The sequence below is a fragment of the Gopherus evgoodei genome, chromosome 5, assembly GCF_007399415.2.
Source record: "Gopherus evgoodei ecotype Sinaloan lineage chromosome 5, rGopEvg1_v1.p, whole genome shotgun sequence".
NCBI classification, from domain to species: Eukaryota; Metazoa; Chordata; order Testudines; family Testudinidae; genus Gopherus; species Gopherus evgoodei.
In genome coordinates this window covers 75,930,398-75,953,415 of record NC_044326.1, presented here as the reverse complement: position 1 = coordinate 75,953,415, position 23,018 = coordinate 75,930,398, and the positions used below count along the sequence as shown (strand labels likewise).

The window sequence follows — 23,018 nt, the reverse complement described above, 5'->3', positions numbered from 1 at the left end:
TATGGTATGGCATAACTCCAAATCACTTGTTAAAAAGGTGTTTACAAATTGATGGTTTACTATTGTTTATAGAATAAATTGGGTACTTGAATTGCATGGATCCTTAAATATCTTGACTGGTTTTATTAGGGAAGGATAAACCAGGGCTTCTGTACCTAAACTTTCTTTAAGGATTGGATTAGATCAGTGGTTCTCAACCTAGTTACCATTGTGGGCCGTATATGCACCCCATGATGTGTTATGTGGTCAGCATCCAATGATACCTGTATGGCCCTGAGAATGTCACATGGGCCGCTGCTGTGTGTGGATTGGGCCACTAGTTGAGAACCACTGGATTAGATTAATTTAAGGATAGTCACTTCTCCTGCTCTGCTTCCTTCCTCTCCCTTGAAATTCCATTGCTTCTTGCCTATCTGTTTTATGTGCTTCTCCACAACTGGCTTATGCCTCAGTTCATTCAATTGGCCTTGGCTGCCAACTCTTTTCATTCTCTAGGAAGTCTTAAGATTCTGTTAACTTTGAACATATCCCTACATGTCTTAAAAAGAGAACATAAGAGTTGGGAAATTCCTCCATGCCCTTATTTTACTTAGAAGGTAAATCTTTCAGCTTGCTTTCGAGCCTACTCCTAGATTTGCAGGTTAGATTTTCTTGGGAGTGGAAACTTTCACTGAAATATCTACTTGAATCCAAACAAGATACTTTGCAAGCAAAGGAGCTGTTTCAAATCGCCTTGTCATGCTTACTGCTTTAAGTGACACACATTGTTCATACAGGGTAACTCATGCAATTATTTTGGTTCATCTATTTACTGGTGATGTGTGTGTGGAGAACATATACTTATTTCAATACTCATACACCTTACGGATTTTAATTAACTGTATCAACTCAGGATAGGGAACTGGGCATCATTTTGGGCATCTCAGCTAAGACCTCTGCTCAAAGTCCTGGTGCAGTCAAGAAAGCAAACCATGTTAGGCTACATATAGAAAAGGATGGAGAATAATAGAGATAATATTCTAATGTTGTTGTATAAATTAATGTTACTGCCCTGTCTAGAGTAATGTGTAACTGATTATCCCATCTCAGAAATCTATTGCAGAATTAGAGGAGGTTTAGAGAAGGGTGGTGAGAATGATAAGGGGAATGGGAACACTGGTACAATGAGACATTGATTACCTTAGGGAAAGAATAAAAGGAGACATGAAAAAAGTATATAAAATAATGAATGGTATAGAGAAGGTAGATCAAGAATGTCTATTCTCCTTGTCTCATATCACAAGAACTAGGGGACATTCAATGAAATGGAGAGATGGCAAATTTAGATGATGAAAGATAATACTTTTTACTCAACTTGTAATTAGATTGCAGAACTCATTGCCCCAGCGTGTCATTGAGGTGAAGAATTTAGGAAGATTCCAAGAGGGATTGGATGCTGTTATTGATGATAACTCTAACTATAACAAGACTATCCAATGCTAAAGAGTGTAGAAGGGAAGTAAAATTGCATGCTGCTGGATTTAAACCAGTCTCTAACCATTGGAGATTAGGTGAGACCATCAAATGTGGGCAGTGGTGGGGTGAGGGAGGGAGTGGGAGAGCAGAGATTATTTCACATCTTATTTTGAGGTTTCTTGAACCGACCAGTGAAGCATCTGATGCTCCCACAGTCAGGGACACGATAGTGGACTAGATGTCTTGATCCAGTATGGCATTTCCTATGTTTTATGATCACTTGTTTTTGTTAAAATCAGTTTAAATATTCATCAAAAGATTTTTGCATAGGGAGTTACTGAAGACTCATATATGTGCTTTACTGAAAAATCAGGCTTCTCAACCTAGAAATCTTAAGTATTCTTTATAACTCTTGGTCTTAAACATCTTTATCTGTGGTAGTGTATGTCATGCATGAAGTATTATATTGTATAATACTGGAAAAGGCTTTAAAAATATTACTTTGGTTTTAATCTGTTTTGTCTACTGCTGGCTGGTCTTTTTCTTTTCTGTCACTTCAAAGTAAATTTTTAAATTCCTAACATCAAACTGCCTCTTGTCTGTAATGAGACACGTGATGAGAAAAAAATTCCAGTTAATAACCACGAGGCTACCTTTTATGCCTATTTATAAGCAACCATGTCACTTCCAAGACTCTAAACCAGTTCTTTCAAGCCATTTGGTGAATAATATCATCTTTTCACTTTTTTGCTCTAAAGGATATTTTTAAAAAATCTATCAGCCCCCCAGTCCACACAGAGGGACAAGGCACTTAGTACCAACCACAACAGCTCATGGCAGAGTCCAAACCTTCAGGGTGCAAATCCTGAAGGAGGGACACAGCTGATGCCTCTTCTGCTTAGGAAAGTGCTACATCCTGGATAAGTGCTCTGTGTGCCAAACCTTCTTTTCCAAGATTCACAAGTCCAGGGCCAGATAGCTTAAGCTGCATCTGCTTAAGCAGTCCATGCATGTCACTTTAGACCCAGAGGTGACAGTTATGACCAGAGTGAGGCTGAATAAACCAGCATCAGTCAAGTACTTCCTTAAACTGAACGCTTTTAGATGTAACATGCTCTAATTGTTAAAGTGAGAGGCAGGCGCCTATTAAAAATAATAAATAAAAAAATGTCTGGCTCTGCCACTGATTCACTGTAGACCTTGCTCAAGTCATTTATCTTCTTTGTGCCTCAGTTCACAATCTGTAAAATGATTATATGAGTTGCTCCTGGGGTGATGCTTAATTTAATGTTTTTAAGAGTCTAGAGATGCTCTGAAAGGAAATATAGATGTGCAAAGTAATTCAATTATTTATGCTTGCTGAAGTACACTTCAGATGCAGGTCATTGAGATCAGTTCTAGAATACTGACTGTGCAAAATTACTATTAATGTTGAGGATTGTACTACAGGCTGTAAGTATATATCCAAACAATCTATAAAAGCATATTCATGTTGTATTTGAAGCACTGGTGTACACCTTCCAATATAAAACTAGCAAAATATGAACAAGGGATCTTAAAATAAGGAATTCCCTATGGGCAAGTGGTGTGCCAACTTGACTTTCAAAGAATATCTTAAAGTGAAAAAAATCTGTTTTAATCACTATGAAAATTACTTCTAATGCAAGCTTTCAGTGTCATTACTGTAAAATGTGAAAAGTTATTTTTATGAAACTTTTACATTTAACTTTAAAAATAACCTTTGCCTCTTTGAAAATGTATATAAAAGTTGCCTGCTCTGCTTGTGTGAAGGCAACGATCAAAACTTGAGATGCTAGAGAATATTGTAAAATAAGGTATTGTTTATAGACTTACCCACGTATAATATGCTAAATCAATCTTGCTTTTCATGCTATTGTTTTATTGCTGCTTATAAACTAAACTCAGTGGTGTATGCTAAAGAGAACTTTTTTCTAAACAGAACAGCATTTTTCTGATGTCATACTTAGTGAAGAATTCCTCAACCTTGGTGTAGAACAGGTGTGCAGTTTAATATCCAGTGACAAACTTACAATTGCATCAGAGGAAAAGGTAAGATACATCTATCCTTTCTTCTTTTTGGATAGACAAAAAAAGTATCCATTTTTCTCAGATTTTACATAATTTTTTGGATGGATTTTTTTGTTAATCCCTCAGTAAAATGGTTTACTTGGTTAAACATACATAGTGTTCTCTGCACTTAAGGAAGTTTTTACAGAAATGCTGTCAAGGTGTTAAACCTTTAAATTAATCCCCTGACAGATTTGAGCTCTTAAGGATTCTAAGAATGCATTTAACCAGTTGACTCACAGTTAAAAAGTTAAAGCTCCCAGCTTTGGGGTAAACCAATTAATACATGTGTTAATGCAGCAGTGTGCATGTAGTAATCTGCTAACAAGGGGACATACAATAAATTGGATTTTGCTTTAATTTTGCTGGGCAAAATAGTGTTTTTGAAGAGTTTATATACCTAATACTTCTAATGTAAACGGTACCAGAGTGGACAGCTGTCAAGCTAGATTGGTCTTCAGATTTAGGAGATAAGTGTCCCAATTTAAAAAAATTAAAGAGTAGGGAAGGGCTGCAAAAGAGATTGCTAGATAGCTGTGTATGGCCAAAGCATCTTTAAGGTATCTTTATGTTTTCACAGGCAGCCAGGTCCTGGGTTCCATTGGAGTCAAAGGCAGAATTCCCACTAATTTCAGTGGGACCAACAATTAGCCCTTAACAAATACCTAACTAATTTGATTTACAAATATTTTCATTTTGAACATATACATACAATGTTTTTTTCCCCATTAATAATGTGCTTATCTCTCTAAGGAGAGCTGCGGCCAGCCCATAAAATCTGTTCAAGAGAAGGCTAAATCCCTATGTTCAGGCGCACTTAACACATATAAGCATATCTGAACACAAGATGTATAGCCAAATGGTCACACATGCTTTATATAAACTAAAAAACATTTTGAAGCCCTTGTGAGCATAGGAGGCACAGCCATCCTCTTAGAACTGATGCCATGTTGTTATTCCCATGGTATCGTGAAAGTCTAGTTCTCTTCCCACACAAGTGCTTGGGGGGAGGGATAGCTCAGTGGTTTGAGCATTGGCCTGCTAAACCCAGGGTTGTGAGCTCAGTCCTTGAGGGGGCCACTTACAGATCTGGGGCAAAAATTGGTCCTGCTAGTGAAGGCAAGAGGGCTGAACTCTTTGACTTTTCAAGGTCCCTTCCAGTTCTAAGAGATTGGTATATCTCCTATTATTATTATTACTATTATTATTATTATTATTACTTTTTAATATATAAATGTCTGTCTCTAGAAAGACGCAGTTTTAATTCTCTGATTTTATAGAAACAGTGAAGTATTGTGCAGTGGGAGAGAAATCACACTTGCCTTGCCCAAGTTGGTTGGTTATAGACTTTAGTGAGAGTCAAGTGTGATGACACCAGTAAAGACGCAAGGGAATTAGTTATGAATGGTAGTTATGGACTTCAGAACCTTAAGAAAAAGTAGAGTGGGGAAATATCTTTACTTAGATGCAGGCTTTTATTGAGTTTACAGCACTAACTAAATTAGTTCCTATTGGAGAAGTTCAGATTAGATTTGTTGACAGCTTTCATAATAGTGAGAGTAATTTGACAGTGTCCTAATCCACTAGGAGTTCTCATTGAGGAACCAGTAGAGTATGTATTCAAAAAGAGATTGGCTCACATACTCACAGGGATATTATATAGGATAACTCTGCTGAAAGGATTGGAGTGGCCAGTTTATGTGGCCTCCTATTTTTATGCTTCAGAAACTTTGGTTCAAGTGAAAATTGGCTTTGGGGTCACACTTGTACTTTCATACTGATGAATTTGTAAAACAGGTGGGGACTCATGGCATGTATTTGTTTTCTGCAAGGTTTTTGAAGCAGTGATAGCATGGGTAAACCATGACAAAGATGTGAGGCAGGAGCTAATGGCACGCTTGATGGAACATGTGCGGCTGCCTTTACTTTCCCGAGAATATTTAGTTCAGGTAAGCAAAAAGAAGACGACTTATAGCAAGAATTTACGCACACTGGTTTTACTGTGATCCTGTCTGTCAACAGCCAGATTTACATCAGAGTAATTTAATTATGTTTTAGTCTAAATGCAATGCTATACCAATAGTTTCAAATGAATGCTCCCTTAATACATATTGTAAATAAGTGATTATTAATCTGACTTTAGATTTGGGCTTCCTTTTGTAATGTAATCCCTTATATAGCACATTTTTTGTTAGTGATTCTTTTCATGACTTTAATGGTTAAAAGTTAATGTTTTATATTTTAGTACATGGTAGCTAATGTTCTATCATTTTTAAATATGTAGAATTCCGTGTCAAAGGAAGTCTATTTTATGTAGTTTAGATATACCACAGTTTTGCCAGTTTTGTACGGTTATTTTGAACATAAGGTTTGATTACTGTTAAGATGCTTATCACAGGTAATTGGCATCTTGGTCAACAGCAGAAGAAAACTCAACAGAGTTGAGTATAAATGCTGAAGTGTATTCTTTACCTTCTAAGAAGCTTGTGGTTCTCCAGATCAGATCACGTTTGTAAAGAACAAATATAGGTCATTTTGGTGGTCTAAATTTTGTTCACTCTGTTTCTTGCTTGTTTTCTGTATTGATTTTCTGTTTAATGGGATCCTCTTGTTCAAATAGTTCATTTTATCTGAGCCTCTCACATTGTGATTTGGAAAAACTAGAAATCTGCTTGACCATCAGGAAAATGACTAAAAACACTTGCCATTGCCTAAAATTATATATTCCATTTAATAATTAGAGGGGTCTGTATTCTCCCATTTTTTTTCCCTAGGGACTTGGCATACCTACTGTCATAAACAGATAGCTCAGGGTTAATGTTCTTTTACCTGTAAAGGGGTAACAACAGTAACCTGAAACACTTGACCAGAGGACCAATCAGGAAACAAGACTTTTTCAAATCTGGGTGGAGGGAAGTTTTGTGTGTGAGTTCTTTGTTCTTTTCTCAGCTCTGAGAGTGATCTTTCTATCTCCTGGCTTTCTAATCTTCTGTTTCCAAGTTGTAAGTACAAGGATAGTAAGACAATAGGTTTATATATTTTTTTGTATTTACATGTGTGTAATTGCTGGAATGTTTTAAATTGTATTCTTTTTGGATAAGGCTGTTGATTCATTTTTTTTTCTTAAGCAATTGACCCTGTATATTGTCACCTTATTACAGAGACCATTTTATGTCCTTTTTCATTCTTTTTATATAAAGCTTTCTTTTTAAGACCTGTTGGAGTTTTTCTTTAGTGGGGACTCCAGGGAATTGAGTCTGCAGCTCACCAGGGAATTGGTGGGAGGAAGAAGTCAGGGGGAAAATCTCTTTGTGTTAGATTTACTAAGCCTGACTTTGCATACCCTCTGGGTGAGGGGGAAGAGAGATTAGATCTCTCGGTACTTGTGTTTCCAGGACTGGAAGCAGGGAATCTCCTAGGGTCATCCAGGGAGGGGAGCCTGGGAGGAAGGAACAAGGAAACAAGGGGAGGGGGTTATTTCCCTTTGTTGTAAGACTCAAGGCATCTGAGTCTGGGGGTCCCCCAGGGAAGGTTTTGGGAAGACCACAGTGAGCTAGGCACTGTATAATTCCTAGCTGGTGGCAGCAATACCAGGTCCAAGCTGGTAACTAAGCTTGGAGGTTTTCATGCTAACACCCATATTTTGGACGCTAAGGTCCAGATCTGGGAAGAAATGTTATGACATGGTGTGCAGCGTTATGGAAAAGATAGAATCCAGAAGCCAGTAGGAATATTATATTTTTCTTTTCTCCTCTAGGGGCTTTTAGGCAGAGAGGGTTTGGTTTTAAAAGGAACCAGAGAGAATTTTTTTTTCTGTTCTCTCCTGACAGTAGCTTGCATATTAAGCAAGGAACCATTAAGTTGTGACAAAGGGTCTTTTGTACACAATAGCACTCCGATTGACAGTCAAGTACCCAGCACAATACACATGCAAATAAAGTGGTTTTTCTGGTTTACTTTACATTTAAAAGATTAGCTAGAGGAAGAAAGAAAAAAAGGCACTGTTGCTAGGCAGACCCCAGGCGGCAACAGAGAGCCTGCAGTTCAGACAATAAACACCGGAGGGCACCCCAACACAAGAAAACAAGATCCATGACTTCCAAGGCAAAAATGGAGGCGGAGAGACAATTCAAAGAAGCAGACCACAGGTGACAAATGGAAAAAAGAGAAAAATAGGTGGAGCTGAAAGAAAGAGAAGAACAGATCAAACAGGCAGCCCATAAAAGAGAACAAGACACCAAAAATGCAGCCCACCACAGAAAACTACAAGAAGAAGAGGTGGCCCACAAAATAAAACAAGCAGAAGAAGAGGCAGCCTACCACCGAGAAATGGAAAAACAACAAAAAGAAAGTGAAGAGAGGGAAAAACAGAGAAAACATGAACTGGAGTTAGCGCAGGCTGGGCAGCATGCTCCAGCCAATCCTAACAACCCTTCGCCAATTATGGTTCCACATCCCAAGAAATTTCCCACCTACAAGGCAGGTGATGACACAGAGGCCTTCTTAGAAAATTTTGAAAGAGCCTGTCTTGGATACAGCATCTCTGAAGACCAGTACATGGTGGAATTGAGGCCACAGCTCAGTGGACCTTTAGCAGAGGTGGCAGCTGAAATGCCTCAGGAGAAAATGAACGATTATAAACTGTTTCAAAACAAGGCCAGATTAAGAATGGGGATAATCCCGGATCATGCCCATCGGCGTTTCAGAACCCAGAAGTGGAAACCAGATGTGTCATTTCCCAAACACGCCTACTACGTTGGAAAGAATTATGAGGCCTGGATATCAGGAACCAATGTTAAATCCATAGACGAACTGCACCTCCTCATACAAATGGAACAGTTCTTGGATGGTGTTCCTGAGGACATAACACGGTACATACTAGATGGAAAACCCAAAAATCTCACCGAGGCAGGGGAGATTGGAGCCAGATGGATGGAAGTGGCAGAAAGCAAGAAAGCTACTGTCAAGGGGAATGAATGCCCCAGGGGCACAATGACAATAAACCCTACAACCGAGGGCAGCCAAAGACCCCTCCTACAACCCAAGGAAAGCCATAGACACCCTATTCTTCCACCTCACCAGTCTCCAGTAACCCACCTTGACCCAGTGACCAGTCAGCTGGAAGATGCTTTAAGTGTAATGAACTGGGACATATAAAGGCCAACTGCCCAAAGAACCCCAACCGAGTGCAGTTCATTACACCACCATCACACCAAAGATCCCCAGGCCCAGATGCCTCTCAAATACCCTTGGAGCGAAGGGAAATTTTGAGAGTGGGCAGAAAGAAGGTTACTGCGTGGAGAGACACAGGGGCACAAGTGTCAGCTATCCACCAATCCTTTTTAGACCCCAAATTCATCAACCCAAAGGTCCAAGTGACAATTTACCCCTTCATGTCACAAGCTGTAGACTTGCCTACAGCTGAACTGCCTGTCCAGTACAAAGGCTGGTCAGGAATGTGGACTTCTGCAGTCTATGACAATTATTCCATCCCCATGCTACTGGGGGAAGACTTGGCCAACCAGGTGAAGCGGGCCAAGAGAGTGGGAATGGTTACACGCAGCCAAACCAGGCAAGCTTCCAGACCCATTCTTGTTCCTGAGCAGTCCACAGGAAACCCGTCTGTGTTACCAGAGACCCAGACAGAGGTAGTGGACCCGGATTCCATGCCAACAACGGAAACAGCCACAGCACCTCCAGTCCCAGGCCCGGAACTGGAACAGCAACCAGCACCAGCAGTTGCAACCACATCTTCAAACTCAACGCCAAAGGGCGCCAGCGAGCCAGAACTGGCAGAAGCAACAGACAGCCACACCCAAAAGGCTCCGCCAGAGCCTGAAATACCCTCAGGTGCACCAGCGGAGAGCGGTTCACCAGCAACGGAAACAACCCCATCACCTACATCGCTTCGAGAGGGACCAAGCCCAAGTCCACAGTCTGAGGAAGAACTGGTGACCCCAACCTCAAGGGAACAGTTCCAGACTGAGCAGGAAGCAGATGACACCCTTCAGAAAGCTTGGGCGGCGGCACGGAGCACCCCACCGCCTCTCAGCTCTTCTCACCGATCCCGGTTTGTTATAGACCAAGGACTTTTATACAAGGAGATTCTTTCTGGTGGACACCGGGAAGAGTGGCAGCCGCAAAAACAGTTGGTGGTTCCAACTAAGTACCGGGGGAAGCTCTTAAGCTTGGCCCATGATCATCCCAGTGGTCATACTGGGGTGAACAGAACCAAAGACAGATTGAGGAAGTCCTTCCACTGGGATGGGATGGGCAAGGACATTGCCAAGGATGTCCAGTCTTATGAGGTATGCCAAAGAGTGGTAAAGCCTCAAGACCAGGTCAAGGCCCCTCTCCAGCCACTCCCCATAACTGAGGTCCCATTTCAGCGAGTAGCTGTGGATATTCTGGGTCCTTTCCCAAAAAAGACGCCCAAAGGAAAGCAGTACGTACTGACTTTAGTGGACTTTGCTACCCGATGGCCGGAAGCAGTAGCTCTAGGCAACGCCAGGGCTACCGCTGTGTGTCAGGCCCTAACAGACATTTTTGCCAGGGTAGGTTGGCCCTTCGACATCCTTACAGATTCAGGATCTAATTTCCTGGCAGGGACCATACAAAAACTGTGGGAAACTCATGGGGTGAACCACTTGGTTGCCACCCCGTACCACCATCAAACCAATGGCCTGGTGGAAAGGTTTAATGGAACTTTGGGGGCTATGATATGTAAATTCGTCAACGAACACTCCAATAATTCGGACCTAGTGTTGCAGCAGTTGCTGTTTGCCTACAGGGCTGTACCACATCCCAGTTTAGGGTACTCACTGTTTGAGCTTGTGTATGGTCACGAGGTTAAGGGGCCATTACAGTTGGTGAAGCAGCAATGGGAGGGGTTTACGCCTTCTCTAGGAACTAACATTCTGGACTTTGTAAGCAACCTACAAAGCACCCTCCGACACTCTTTAGCCCTTGCTTCAGAAAACCTAAAGGATGCTCAGGAAGAGCAAAAGGCCTGGTATAACAAACATACCAGAGAACGTTCCTTCAAGGTAGGAGACCAGGTTATGGTATTGAAGGCGCAACAGGCCCATAAGATGGAAGCATCATGGGAAGGACCATTCACAGTCCAAGAGCGCCTGGGAGCTGTTAACTACCTCATAGCATTTCCCAATTCCTCTCTAAAACCCAGAGTGTACCATGTTAATTCTCTCAAGCCTTTCTATTCCAGAGACTTACAGGTTTGTCAGTTTACAGTCCAGGGAGATGATGCTGAGTGGCCTGAAGGTGTCTACTACGAAGGGAAAAAAAACGGTGGCGTGGAAGAGATGAACCTCTCAACCACCCTGGAACGTCTGCAGCGGCAACAAATCAAGCAGCTGTGCACTAGCTTTGCCTCATTGTTCTCAGCCACCCCAGGACGGAGTGAACGGGCATACCACTCCATTGACACAGGTAATGCTCACCCAATTAGAACCCCACCCTACCGGGTGTCTCCTCACGCCCAAGCTGCTATAGAACGGGAGATCCAGAACATGCTACAAATGGGTATAATCTGCTCATCTACCAGTGCATGAGCATCTCCAGTGGTTCTGGTACATAAACCAGATGGGGAAATACGCTTTTGCGTGGACTACCGTAAGCTAAATGCGGTAACTCGTCCGGACAACTATCCAATGCCACGCACCGATGAGCTATTGGAGAAGTTGGGACGTGCCCAGTTCATCTCTACAATAGACTTAACCAAGGGGTACTGGCAAGTACCACTAGATGAACCTGCCAAGGAAAGGTCAGCATTCGTCACCCATGCAGGGGTGTATGAATTTAATGTCCTTCCTTTTGGGCTTCGAAATGCACCCGCCACCTTCCAGAGACTGGTAGATGGTCTACTAGCAGGAATGGGAGAATATGCAGTTGCCTACCTCGATGATGTGGCCATTTTTTCAGACTCCTGGCCCGAACACCTACTACACCTGGAAAAGGTCTTTGAGCGCATCAGGCAGGCCGGACTAACTGTTAAGGCCAAAAAGTGTCAAATAGGCCAAAACAGAGTGACTTACCTGGGACACTAGGTGGGTCGAGGAACCATAAACCCCCTACAGGCCAAGGTGGATGCTATCCAAAAGTGGCCTGTCCCAAAGTCAAAGAAACAGGTCCAATCCTTCTTAGGCTTGGATGGGTATTACAGGTGATTTCTACCACACTACAGCCAAATTGCTGCCCCACTGACCGACCTGACCAAAAAGACGAAGCCGAATGCAGTTAAGTGGACTGATGAGTGTCAAAAGGCCGTTACCCAACTTAAGGCAACGCTCATGTCTGACCCTGTGCTAATGGCCCCGGACATTGACAAGCCATTCCTAGTAACCACAGATGCATCTGAGCGTGGTATAGGAGCAGTTCTCATGCAGGAAGCAACGGATCACAACTTCCATCCTGTCGTGTTTCTCAGCAAGAAACTGTCTGAGAGGGAAAGTCACTGGTCAGTCAGTGAAAAGGAATGCTATGCCATTGTGTACGCCCTGGAAAAGCTACGCCCATATGTTTGGGGACGGCGATTCCAGCTACAAACTGACCATGCTGCGCTAAAGTAGCTTCATACTGCCAAGGGGAACAACAAGAAATTTCTTCGTTGGAGTTTAGCTCTCCAAGATTTTGATTTTGAAATTCAGCACATTTCAGGAGCTTCTAACAAAGTAGCGGATGCTCTCTCCCGTGAGAGTTTCCCAGAATCCAGTAGTTAAAAAGTGTTCTTAAAATGTAGAAGTCTGTTAGTTATATACTTAGTGGTATATGTAAAGGTGCATGTGTTGTATTAATCTGGTTATTTTTGAGTTCTAGGAGGAAATCGCCGCCAGTGAGGTTCCCCACTGTCTGCAATTTGGGGGGCGTGTCATAAACAGTTAGCTAAGGGTTAATGTTCTTTTACCTGTAAAGGGGTAACAACAGTAACCTGAAACACCTGACTAGAGGACCAATCAGGAAACAAAACTTTTTCAAATCTGGGTGGAGGGAAGTTTTGTGTGTGAGTTCTTTGTTCTTTTCTCGGCTCTGAGAGTGATCTTTCTATCTCCTGGCTTTCTAATCTTCTGTTTCCAAGTTGTAAGTACAAGGATAGTAAGACAATAGGTTTATATATTTTTTTGTATTTACATGTGTGTAATTGCTGGAATGTTTTAAATTGTATTCTTTTTGGATAAGGCTGTTGATTCACTTTTTTTTTAAGCAATTGACCCTGTATATTGTCACCTTATTACAGAGACCATTTTATGTCCTTTTTCATTCTTTTTATATAAAGCTTTCTTTTTAAGACCTGTTGGAGTTTTTCTTTAGTGGGGACTCCAGGGAATTGAGTCTGCAGCTCACCAGGGAATTGGTGGGAGGACGAAGTCAGGGGGAAAATCTCTTTGTGTTAGATTTACTAAGCCTGACTTTGCATACCCTCTGGGTGAGGGGGAAGAGAGATTAGATCTCTCGGTACTTGTGTTTCCAGGACTGGAAGCAGGGAATCTCCTAGGGTCGTCCAGGGAGGGGAGCCTGGGAGGAAGGAACAAGGAAACAAGGGGAGGGGGTTATTTCCCTTCCTTGTAAGACTCAAGGCATCTGAGTCTGGGGGTCCCCCAGGGAAGGTTTTGGGGAGACCACAGTGAGCTTAGGCACTGTATAATTCCTAGCTGGTGGCAGCAATACCAGGTCCAAGCTGGTAACTAAGCTTGGAGGTTTTCATGCTAACACCCATATTTTGGACGCTAAGGTCCAGATCTGGGAAGAAATTTTATGACACCAACATCATGGTGTTTCCAGCCTTTAACTGGCTTGGGTATGATCTACTAATTCAGTGCTTTATTTTTTCCCTGTAATGTAGGTTTATTTCATTTCAAATTGTGATTTGTGTTTTACTTTAAAATGTTGAGGCCTTGTCAAACTTTCATTAATGCACAGAGAGTTGAAGAGGAGACGCTGGTAAAGAACAGCAGTGCATGTAAAGATTACCTCATTGAAGCTATGAAGTATCACTTACTGCCAACTGAGCAACGAGCGTTGATGAAAAGTACTCGAACCAGAATGAGAACACCTGTAAGCCTTCCAAAGGTAAGACCTCTCTTTAACTTCTAACTTGGTGCCTTCTTTATATTCAGTTTTGTCTAAAGTCTGGGATGAAAGTGTAACACTGGATTGGGCTGTAACTGGGGTTCTCCATTACTCAGTCTTCCTACTAGAATTGTTCACCATTGAGAAAGGTGCAACATGGTAACAGCTTAGATCCTAAACTGACTGACACAGAAACTTCTTATGGAGTATAAAGCTCATAAATGTCTCTGTTTTGGCTCTTCAAGGAATATATGTTATAGAATTGTACTATTTTGAGCCCACAGAAGTTATGGTGCTGCTGTAGCGTCTTAGGAACTGAAGTTATGGGTCTGGGGTGGGAGCGGGGAATGTAAGCCTGGATAAAATTATGTGGTTGTGTCTAATTCTGGAGTATTTTAAATAATCTCATTTGTTTTCAACTAACAGTACTTGTGTTAAATACCTAGGCTCCTCTCCTCTTTCACCCAAATACAGAAGAAGTTTGATCACAGTACTATTATTCCAACTCAGCAGTGGCAGAATAGGAGCTAGATGTCAATGCCATTCCTCTGACTTCTGCATATTCAGTGAAGCTTTGCAACTAGTCTTCCCTCAAGAGGACCAAATCAAAGGCTAGATTCTGCTCTCAGGTGCACATTCACAGTCCTCACTGACTTCATCTAGAAGCTGGATTCTCACACTTGAGGGCAGAATCCCTCCTCAAAAGTTCCCAGAGTATTTTTATCTTCAGCTTCCTGCAGAATGTGCTTACCACAACTGAATGTGATGGTTGGGTGGGTGGAAGAAAAGAAGACGGTGCTCTTTCCAGAGTCCTGACTGCACTTGGCTTATGAGGGGGGGAAAAAGAGTCATACCTAAGTGGAGCCTCAAGGGGAACAGGAAGTGGCCAGACCAGGTGGAGCAGTGACCCACCATGTGCAGTGGAGGGAGGGGAGATATTTATACCCCATGCATTCTGGAAGGAACTCTCCCATCAGTCATCGATCCACATCATTTACCCCCCAACACATGGGATCAGAGTCTAACCAGATTTTTATGATCTGCTGTTGGCATTGCACTAGTACACTTTTTTCTTTTGGGATTGGTAAGGAATTTTGCCCTCACTGCCAGATTGGCCAGTGCAGGGTGGATTTTTGTCACTTCCCTGCAGCATGTCTGGTGGGGTAGGTAAGGTTAGGTCAGGATGTTGCAACTTAGTGTATAGCAGGTGTCCTGTGCAGGGTTTGTTACAGAGGGGCTCTGAACAGTGTTCAAAAAAGAACTAGATAAATTCATGCAGGATAGGTCCATCAATGGCTATTAACCAGGATGGGCAGCAATGGTATTCCTAGTCTCTGTCTGCCAGAAGCTGGGACTGGGCAACAGGGGGATAGATCACTTGATGATTACCTGTTCTGTTCATTCCCTCTGGGGCACCTGGCATTGGCCACTGTCGAAAGACAGGATACTGGGCTATATGGACCTTTGGTCTGACCCAGTATGGCTGTTCTTATGTTCTGATTCACTGATAATCAGGAGTTGGAAGTGGATTTAGAGGAAGGCACCACCTAAGGAAACTGGGAAAAAGGAGATTGTGACTCCTAATTTCTGGTATAGTGAGGAGACAGCTCCACCTTTTTATACCCACCCTCACCCTCTCTTAACCTTCATATGAGAGAAGCATGGCAGGGTCCCAGCAATAAGTTTGGAACCAGTTTGGAAAGGGGAATGTCTGACAGCAGACCTCTGAAATAGGTGGAAATTATTAAGGAAAGAATGATGACCTGCACTGTATGATTTATTTCCAGATATATGAAGTGACTGAAGTTGTGGCCTAATTAAACTACATCCATTGCATCTTATTTTTATTCCTGTGTGGCCAGGGCAATTTGAATCTTTCCCATACAGCATGTATAACAAGGCCTGAATTTCTTTCTGTCTTGCCTCAAATACTGCCTTTGCTGGAAAGATCACAAATTGCATGTTTCAGAAATCTTTTTATTTTTTCCTGACTTGTAAGATATTAGGCATATATTTGAATGAAACATCTTTTGATTATTGGCTGTACAGAGAAATGTTTTTCTTTAGCACTTTAAAGCCTTTCAAATATTCCCATATGTGCAAAGAAGCAGTAAATGTTGTTGATCCCCTTGCAGTTGATGATGGTGGTTGGAGGACAAGCACCAAAGGCCATCCGCAGTGTGGAATGCTATGACTTTAAAGAAGAGCGCTGGCATCAGGTGGCTGAATTGCCTTCCAGAAGATGTAGAGCAGGTATGTGACATGTAACTTAAGGGCTCTGTCTACAGCAATATTTGAAACCATGCTGCTTCTTTCTTTACTACTTATTCTACATGCCCTCAGAAGTGCTGAGCATAGATTTCAATGGGAGCTGAAAGTGCTCATCGCCTCTAAAATTCAGGCCACTTACTTAAATTACTTTTTAAATATGGATTTAGATGCCTAACTTTAGATCACCCAAGTTTGAAAATTTGGTCTTTATCTCTTTGTGGTTCAGTTCCCAATCTGTAAAATGAAACTTGCAATGATACTGAGGATAAATCCATTAATGTATATAGGATGTTCAGATACTACAGTGATGAGCATCATTTTATGTTTAAAGAATATGGAGAGAACCGTTATGTAAAAATATTGTTTAAAATAGCATTGAATGTAATACACCTGAGGAGCTGTAAGCAGAGATAAATCCAGACTGCAGAGCGTTTTTGCGCTAATGTCATGTAAAATTTAACATTTAAACTGAATAAATTGTCACTAAAAATCTGGTTATACACCTCTACTTGTCATAACCCCACCCATTATAACATGAATTCGGATATAACGTGGTAAAGCAGCACTCGGAGGGAGGGGGGCTGCGCACTCCAGCAGATCAAATCAAGTTTGATATAACGCGGTTTCACTTATAACGCGGTAAGATTTTTTGGCTCCCGAGGACAACGTTATATCAAGGTAGAGGTGTATAATGCATCTGTATTATAAATGGTTACTTATTAAACACTGATGCCCTGAACATAGAAAAAAGTCAGTGGTAAGGAAAAGTAAACTCTTGTTTTTTCAAGGCATGGTGTACATGGGTGGACTGGTTTTTGCTGTCGGTGGTTTCAATGGCTCCTTAAGAGTTCGCACAGTCGATTCCTATGATCCAGTGAAGGACCAATGGACCAGTGTTGCTAATATGCAAGATAGGAGAAGCACCTTGGGAGCTGCTGTATTAAATGGGCTCTTATATGCTGTAGGAGGATTTGATGGGAGTACAGGTATTTTATCTTTAAATACTACTGTGTTGGTTATTACAGTTTTAGTTACTATTGAAATAATCCTGTCCGATTTACTTACGCATCTTGATATTGTTCCTGGTATTTCAAATGAAAAAGACCAGGAAAGACAACTAGCCTTTTGTGTAATTGAACATTCACAAATCATGTACTAAGTGGGAGCAATGATCTGGACCCCCACTTGCTAGAGTGCAGGTTCAAAAGGACTCAACAGTATCTGAGCCACTGCAGAGCCAAATTTCCTCCTCACTGTCCTACTACAGTACTCTGACAACTCCCTCATGATAGAACTGAGCTTAGGAGCCCCCTTCCTGTGTGCACGTAGAATAGATTCTCTGTATGTTTTCTGTAATGTAAATATGCACACTTATTCCTAAGTCTTAGTGACATATGAAGTGTGTGTGCACGCGCACAAGCGATGGGCACATGTATGTATGTATGTATGTATGTACATGTAAGTGTTGGTGAGCAGAAGACTGTACCATATAGCTCATCATTTAAAAAAAGAAAGGAAGACATATTTCTGACTCTCTACAAAGACTTTATTCACCATTCCTTCTCCAAACATCACAGTATGTTGTGGGCTATCCAAATAATACTTCCCAGGCCACATGAATAGCCATTAATTGTTCTTAGAAAAAAACTTGACTGCAAATCTTAGCACAGAGAATTTCTAAAGACTGGATACTGTGAAGATGTCAATCACAGATTTGTTCTGTTTAAACAGGTTTATCATCCGTAGAAGCTTATAATATGAAGACTAATGAATGGTTTCATGTAGCTCCAATGAACACAAGAAGGAGTAGTGTTGGTGTAGGTGTTGTCGGAGGTAAGTTTTTGTGTCATCTGATAATGTTAGCTGTCCTGCCTGTGTCACTGTCTATACATTTGTAAGATTTATTTTTCTCAATCAAATACTACATGTACAATAAATATATAGAATGGAAGAGTTTTTGCATAGCAGTCTAGTAGTGATGGCAGACATCCAAATGTCTTTGTTGTTAACTGAGAATAAGACAAATACAGTTCTGAAAGTTTCTGCCTTTTCTCTCTGCTAGTGTTCAAAAAATGGGGTAGGGAATGGAACATTCTCAACTAAAAGGATAGATTAGTGACACATTCAGTCAGTGACAAGTAGAGAAAACCTTATGTCTGCAAGTAGGGAAAAAGTTAGCACAACCATGTATGCTATTTTCTGCCACATTGGGGAGCAGACTTTAAACTTTGTTTATATTTTTTCAAAACTCCTCTGTGAACATGGTTATTCAGCTCGTGTGGACATGGCATAACTGTTGTAATTGCTTTTTAAAAGCCATCTGAGAATAGGAAATATTTTGGTCATTAGACTAGGAGATTAGTTTATTACCCCATCTTAGATGGCCTTTAAGAAACATGTAGATGGTTATATTCACCCACTATCACTGGCACATCTTTTAGTAGAAACTGCTTTTGTTATGGTTTATTTTATTTAAAACAAAATATTAGAATACACTTTTAAAATAGTGTTGACTGGTCCTGAGATGAACTCAGATTTGTACCCTGCCTGTTGAGGAATTAATAAGGATACAACCCAGAAGTGAAGGGCTATCCAGAAGCTCTGTGCTCTGAAGCTGATAAAAAGGTAGACTGTGGGCCACGTTTTCAAAGGGACTTCAACTCAGCCTCAAGTTGAGCTTCTTTGTGTACTCTCATTTGGATATGTCAAACCATTGTTTTGTACACAAGTGATAGTACTTAAAGTTGCCTGCAGAGAAGTGTGCACAAAGTAATGTGGAAACCATCTGTTAAATAGTTGGCCTAGTACACCTAAAGCAAACTGAAAAATTTCCATACATTAATAATTTGATGCTTCCAAACAAAGCTAGCAAAGTTTGATGCAATATGATAGTCATCTCTCTGATAACTCTTCATTGATGTAACACAGAAATTTGAGCTGCTCTGTTAGAGGTGTATTTTTAATGGTATGGGAGCTGTGACGGGTTGGGTCACAGAAAGCCTGTTGGGACTGCCACCTGATGTGCTGAGACTACCTCTGAGCCCGTTTTCCCTGGCACCTTGGAACTTCAGAACCCTGCCTTGTTGAGCCAGACAGGCCAGTCTGCTCCAGCACAGACCCAGGAACTGAACCGCATCCCCCCAAAACTGCAGACTTAACTGAAAACGGCTTAGAAAGTGCTCCTGTCTCTAGCATCCAGATACCCAGTTCCCAGTGAGATCCAAATCACAAATAAATCCATTTTACTCTGTATAAAACTTGTGCAGGGTAAACTCATAAATTGTCCACCCCCTATAACACTGATAGAGAGATATGCACAGCTGTTTGCTCCCCCAGGAATTAATTACTTACTCTTGGTTAATTTATAAGCAAAAAGTGATTCTATTAAATATAAAAAGTAAGTTACCAAGCAAAATAAAATAAAGCACATAAGTATAAGTCAAATACAGTAGGAAACTGAATATAGGTAAATCTCACCCTCAGAGATATTCCAATAAGCTTCTGTCACAGACTGACTCCTTCCTAGTCTGGGCCCAGTCCTTTCCCCAGTACAGTTCTTGTTAGCTCAGGTTGTAGCTACGTTTCTCCTGACTGCCACCTGTTTTGTTCTGTTCCACCCCGTTATAGCTTTGGGAATCTTTTGTCTCTGGGTCCGCATCCCTCTTTCTTAATGGAAAAGCACCAGGTTTAAGATGGATTTGAGTACCAGGTGACATGGTCACATGTCCTGTGAGACTCCAAGTCTTCATTCTTCCTGGTCTGACTCACAGGAAAGCTTGCAAGTAAATGGAGCCATCTACAGTCAATTGTCCTGGTTAATGGGAGCCATCAAGATTCCAAACCACCATTAATGGCCCACACTTCGCAAGATTACAATAGGACCTCAGAGTTATATTTCATATTTCTAGTTTCATATACAAGAATGATAACATTTATACAAATGGTATGACTACACTCAGTAGATTATAAGCTTTAGAATGATACCTTACAAGAGACCTTTTGCATGAAGCATATTCCAGTTATGTTATATTCACACTCATTAGCATATTTAATAAAATCATATGGAGTGCACTGTCACAGGAGCCTCTTGCTGTCCCTGTTCTGAAAATTTAACCTATAGAAAAATTCTCCACCCTGTAATTTCCCAAGAAAGGAATTGGCTAGCTTTCAGTGCTGCACACACCTGAAATAGTTCGCCTTTGTGGAATTTTTGATTAAAATCAGAGTGAGTGGCACCAGGTACTTCAGTTGAGCAACCCAACATTTTTTGTTCATACAGTTGCTGAATCATGGAAACTCACATCAACTTAAAATAACAGGGACCAGAGACTAGTACTTTTGGCTAATTGTTTTTATGTAGGACCTTCCCCTTAACCACTCTACTGTTGTTTTTCATAGTCTGATTTAGAGAGTGTAAATCAATCGATGTTTTGCCTGTTTGCATATATGTAGCACATCAGAGTCTACATACCTGTGTATATGTATTAAAATACTTAGATTAATCTGTGTATATTGGGCGGGGGGCTTGGCGATTGCCTTTCTAGGTATGCTATATGCTGTTGGTGGCTACGATGGGGCGTCACGTCAGTGCCTTAGTACGGTGGAATGCTATAATTCTAGTACAAATGAATGGACCTATGTTGCAGAAATGAGCACTAGACGGAGTGGAGCAGGTGAGTGAATAGAATTAACAAAATGAAAGCAAATTATATTGCAACCACAGAAACACGTTATTCCTTAAAATATAAAATACAGGCTGACTTTAATAGGACACTTCAGAATATTTACTTTTATTGTACGGTGCAGTTGACAGAAGCACTGCAGGTTACAAATGCAAAAGTGTCCCATACAGGTTAGGCAAATATTAACTGTGCAGGGGTTTTATTCCCCCTTGTTTTGTACCTTTTCATATTTACCTACTAGACTTCTTAGGCTTCTTGATATCATCATATGGAGTAATCTGCATGGAACGTCACATCCAGTGCTTTTACATTTCCAACTAAGCTCCATTAAGCAGCTCATTGAATCACAGAAATCAGATGAGAGAGGCCTATGTCATCTAGGTCATCCCTTTGTCAGTGGAGGATTGCTTTCTCTAATAGGGATTTCAGTCTAACTTGACCTGTGCAAAGTGATTGGGCTTCCACCACCTCCTTTGAAAGACTTGTTCTGCAGTCTAATTTATCTCGCTGTTAGGAAGTGTTCTCCTTATATTTGTCCTTAAATTTCCATTCCTTAGTTTAATCCTGTTACTTTTACGTATACAACCTTTGTTTCATCCTGAATAACCCCCTCGTTACCTGTTGTTTACACCTTTCAAATATGTATAGGTTATCATGTGCCATGCCCTATCATTTAGTCATGGCTGTACACTTTTAATCTTTCTTCATAAGTAAATCTCTTGTATCCTCCTTTGAACTCCCTTCAGTTTTTCTTTCTGGTATTGAAGTGCCTAGTATCTAAAACAGTAATCTAAGTCTAATCTCGCAAAGAGCTATGTGTGTGTTTTTTATTTTAAATATAACTCAAAATGCCAGAGTGACATCCACTTCTTGTTCATTTAGATGATACTAAGGCCATTTTGGGGCTGTAGAAGTATTTCCTAAGGCCTTGTTAAATTGGGAACTCAAGTCTAGTTTGCTGATCATTGTCATCTCTGTCTTTTGGTATTCTAGGTTTTTCCAACTTATTGAATAGTAGTTTATTTCTCCAGATGTTTTCATGTGATCTTTTCCAAATCAAATTTAATTTTGGTATGTCTCTGCCTATATTTCTAACTTCTTCAGGTCCCTTTGTACTCTGGATGTCTTCCATGGTGTTTCTAGGCATACTCAATTTAGTATCCAGCAGGACTTGCATTAATGTGCTGCTTTCTCCTTTTCCTGATGAACAGAAGAAATATTGCTGTAAATAAGACCTAATGGAACTTGGATTCCTAGATGCACCCCAATACATTTTCTACCACTTCTCCAATGTTACACCTTGCCTTCTCTCATTTATTCTATCTTTATTTATTGAACTATATCAAGTTTCTAATCTATGTAGCAGTACTTAAGTCCAATCCAAATTAATTATTTTTGAGTAGTAATTCATGACACTGTATTAAAATATTTACTAAAATCCAAATACTTTATCTACAGAGTTCCCTTGGGAGACTTATTTTGTAATTCTAGCTAAAAAAATAACAAGAGTTTGATTTGTTTATATCATACTTGCCTAAAGTAACTTGATTTTTTTTTAATCTAAAATTACAAAATTAGTGCATCAAGGAATCACTATATATGTGATATCTGGATTCTTTGTAAAGCATTTTAGTATCTCATAAAATACTACTAACTAAACTTCTTCAAGTGATTGTTCATGTAAATTCCAAGTGTGGGTGTGCCATGTGTGCAGTCTTCTGGAAGGTTTTTCCCCTAGCGGTAGCCATCGGGACAGCTGTGGAGCCCCTGGAGTGGTGCCTTCATGGCGGTGTATATGGGTCCCTTCCAACCCACTGCCTCTTCAGTTCTTTCTTACTGCCAGTGACGGTCGTTGGAGCAGTTTTCCCTAGAAAACAACCCAGGGTTGCACTTATATTGGTTTTATTAAATGCTGTTATTCGATCAAACAGAAAAGGAATGGAGTTTAGTCATGCACGCACACATTCATTGCATTCAGACCCTCATGCACCCACATACTCTCACAGGCGGAGAGTTACCGGAGACAGCAGAGAGAGCCAAGAAGCCAAAGTATAGTAGATCTGGTGTGTCCACGTGCAGTCACGGATCCAGGACAGCAAGCAGGTCAAGAAGCAGGGGGCTTGTGTGTATGCCTTCTTCCTTTTTTGGAACTGGGCGGCTCCTGTCACGTACACTGAGTTTCCCTTCTGTGTCCGTCACTAACTGCATGTCCAGGCGTTATTCTGTTCATGCATACCAGGTTCTTCTTTTCTTTACAGCACCCCATGATTGCCTTCTCAGGGCAGATTACATCAGACACACCTGGCTCCAGGCTCTTTTCTCCTTACAGTTCCTCTCCGCCCAGTCTCACATACATTCCCTTGTTCACACTCTCTCTGATTGCATGATGGAATATTGCAAAGCTTGGAGGTTTATACAAGTGTTAACTGAAAAGGT

At 41.0% G+C, this 23,018-nt stretch overlaps 1 protein-coding gene across 3 annotated transcripts in view; it reads left to right on the top strand.

Annotated features, from left to right (window-relative positions):
* KLHL2 (kelch like family member 2) overlaps positions 1-23,018 on the top strand; it is a 120,662-nt gene that overhangs the window by 82,436 nt on the left and 15,208 nt on the right. For 2 of the 3 annotated variants that reach the window (XM_030563390.1, XM_030563389.1), the window contains 7 exons: positions 3,416-3,525; positions 5,376-5,492; positions 13,480-13,629; positions 15,765-15,882; positions 16,689-16,886; positions 17,632-17,733; positions 20,445-20,573. In XM_030563390.1, the coding sequence (XP_030419250.1) occupies positions 3,416-3,525; positions 5,376-5,492; positions 13,480-13,629; positions 15,765-15,882; positions 16,689-16,886; positions 17,632-17,733; positions 20,445-20,573 (924 nt within the window). Of the gene's footprint in view, positions 1-1,375; positions 1,551-3,415; positions 3,526-5,375; positions 5,493-13,479; positions 13,630-15,764; positions 15,883-16,688; positions 16,887-17,631; positions 17,734-20,444; positions 20,574-23,018 lie in introns of those variants that run through there. The other variant, XM_030563391.1, reaches the window with a different exon arrangement.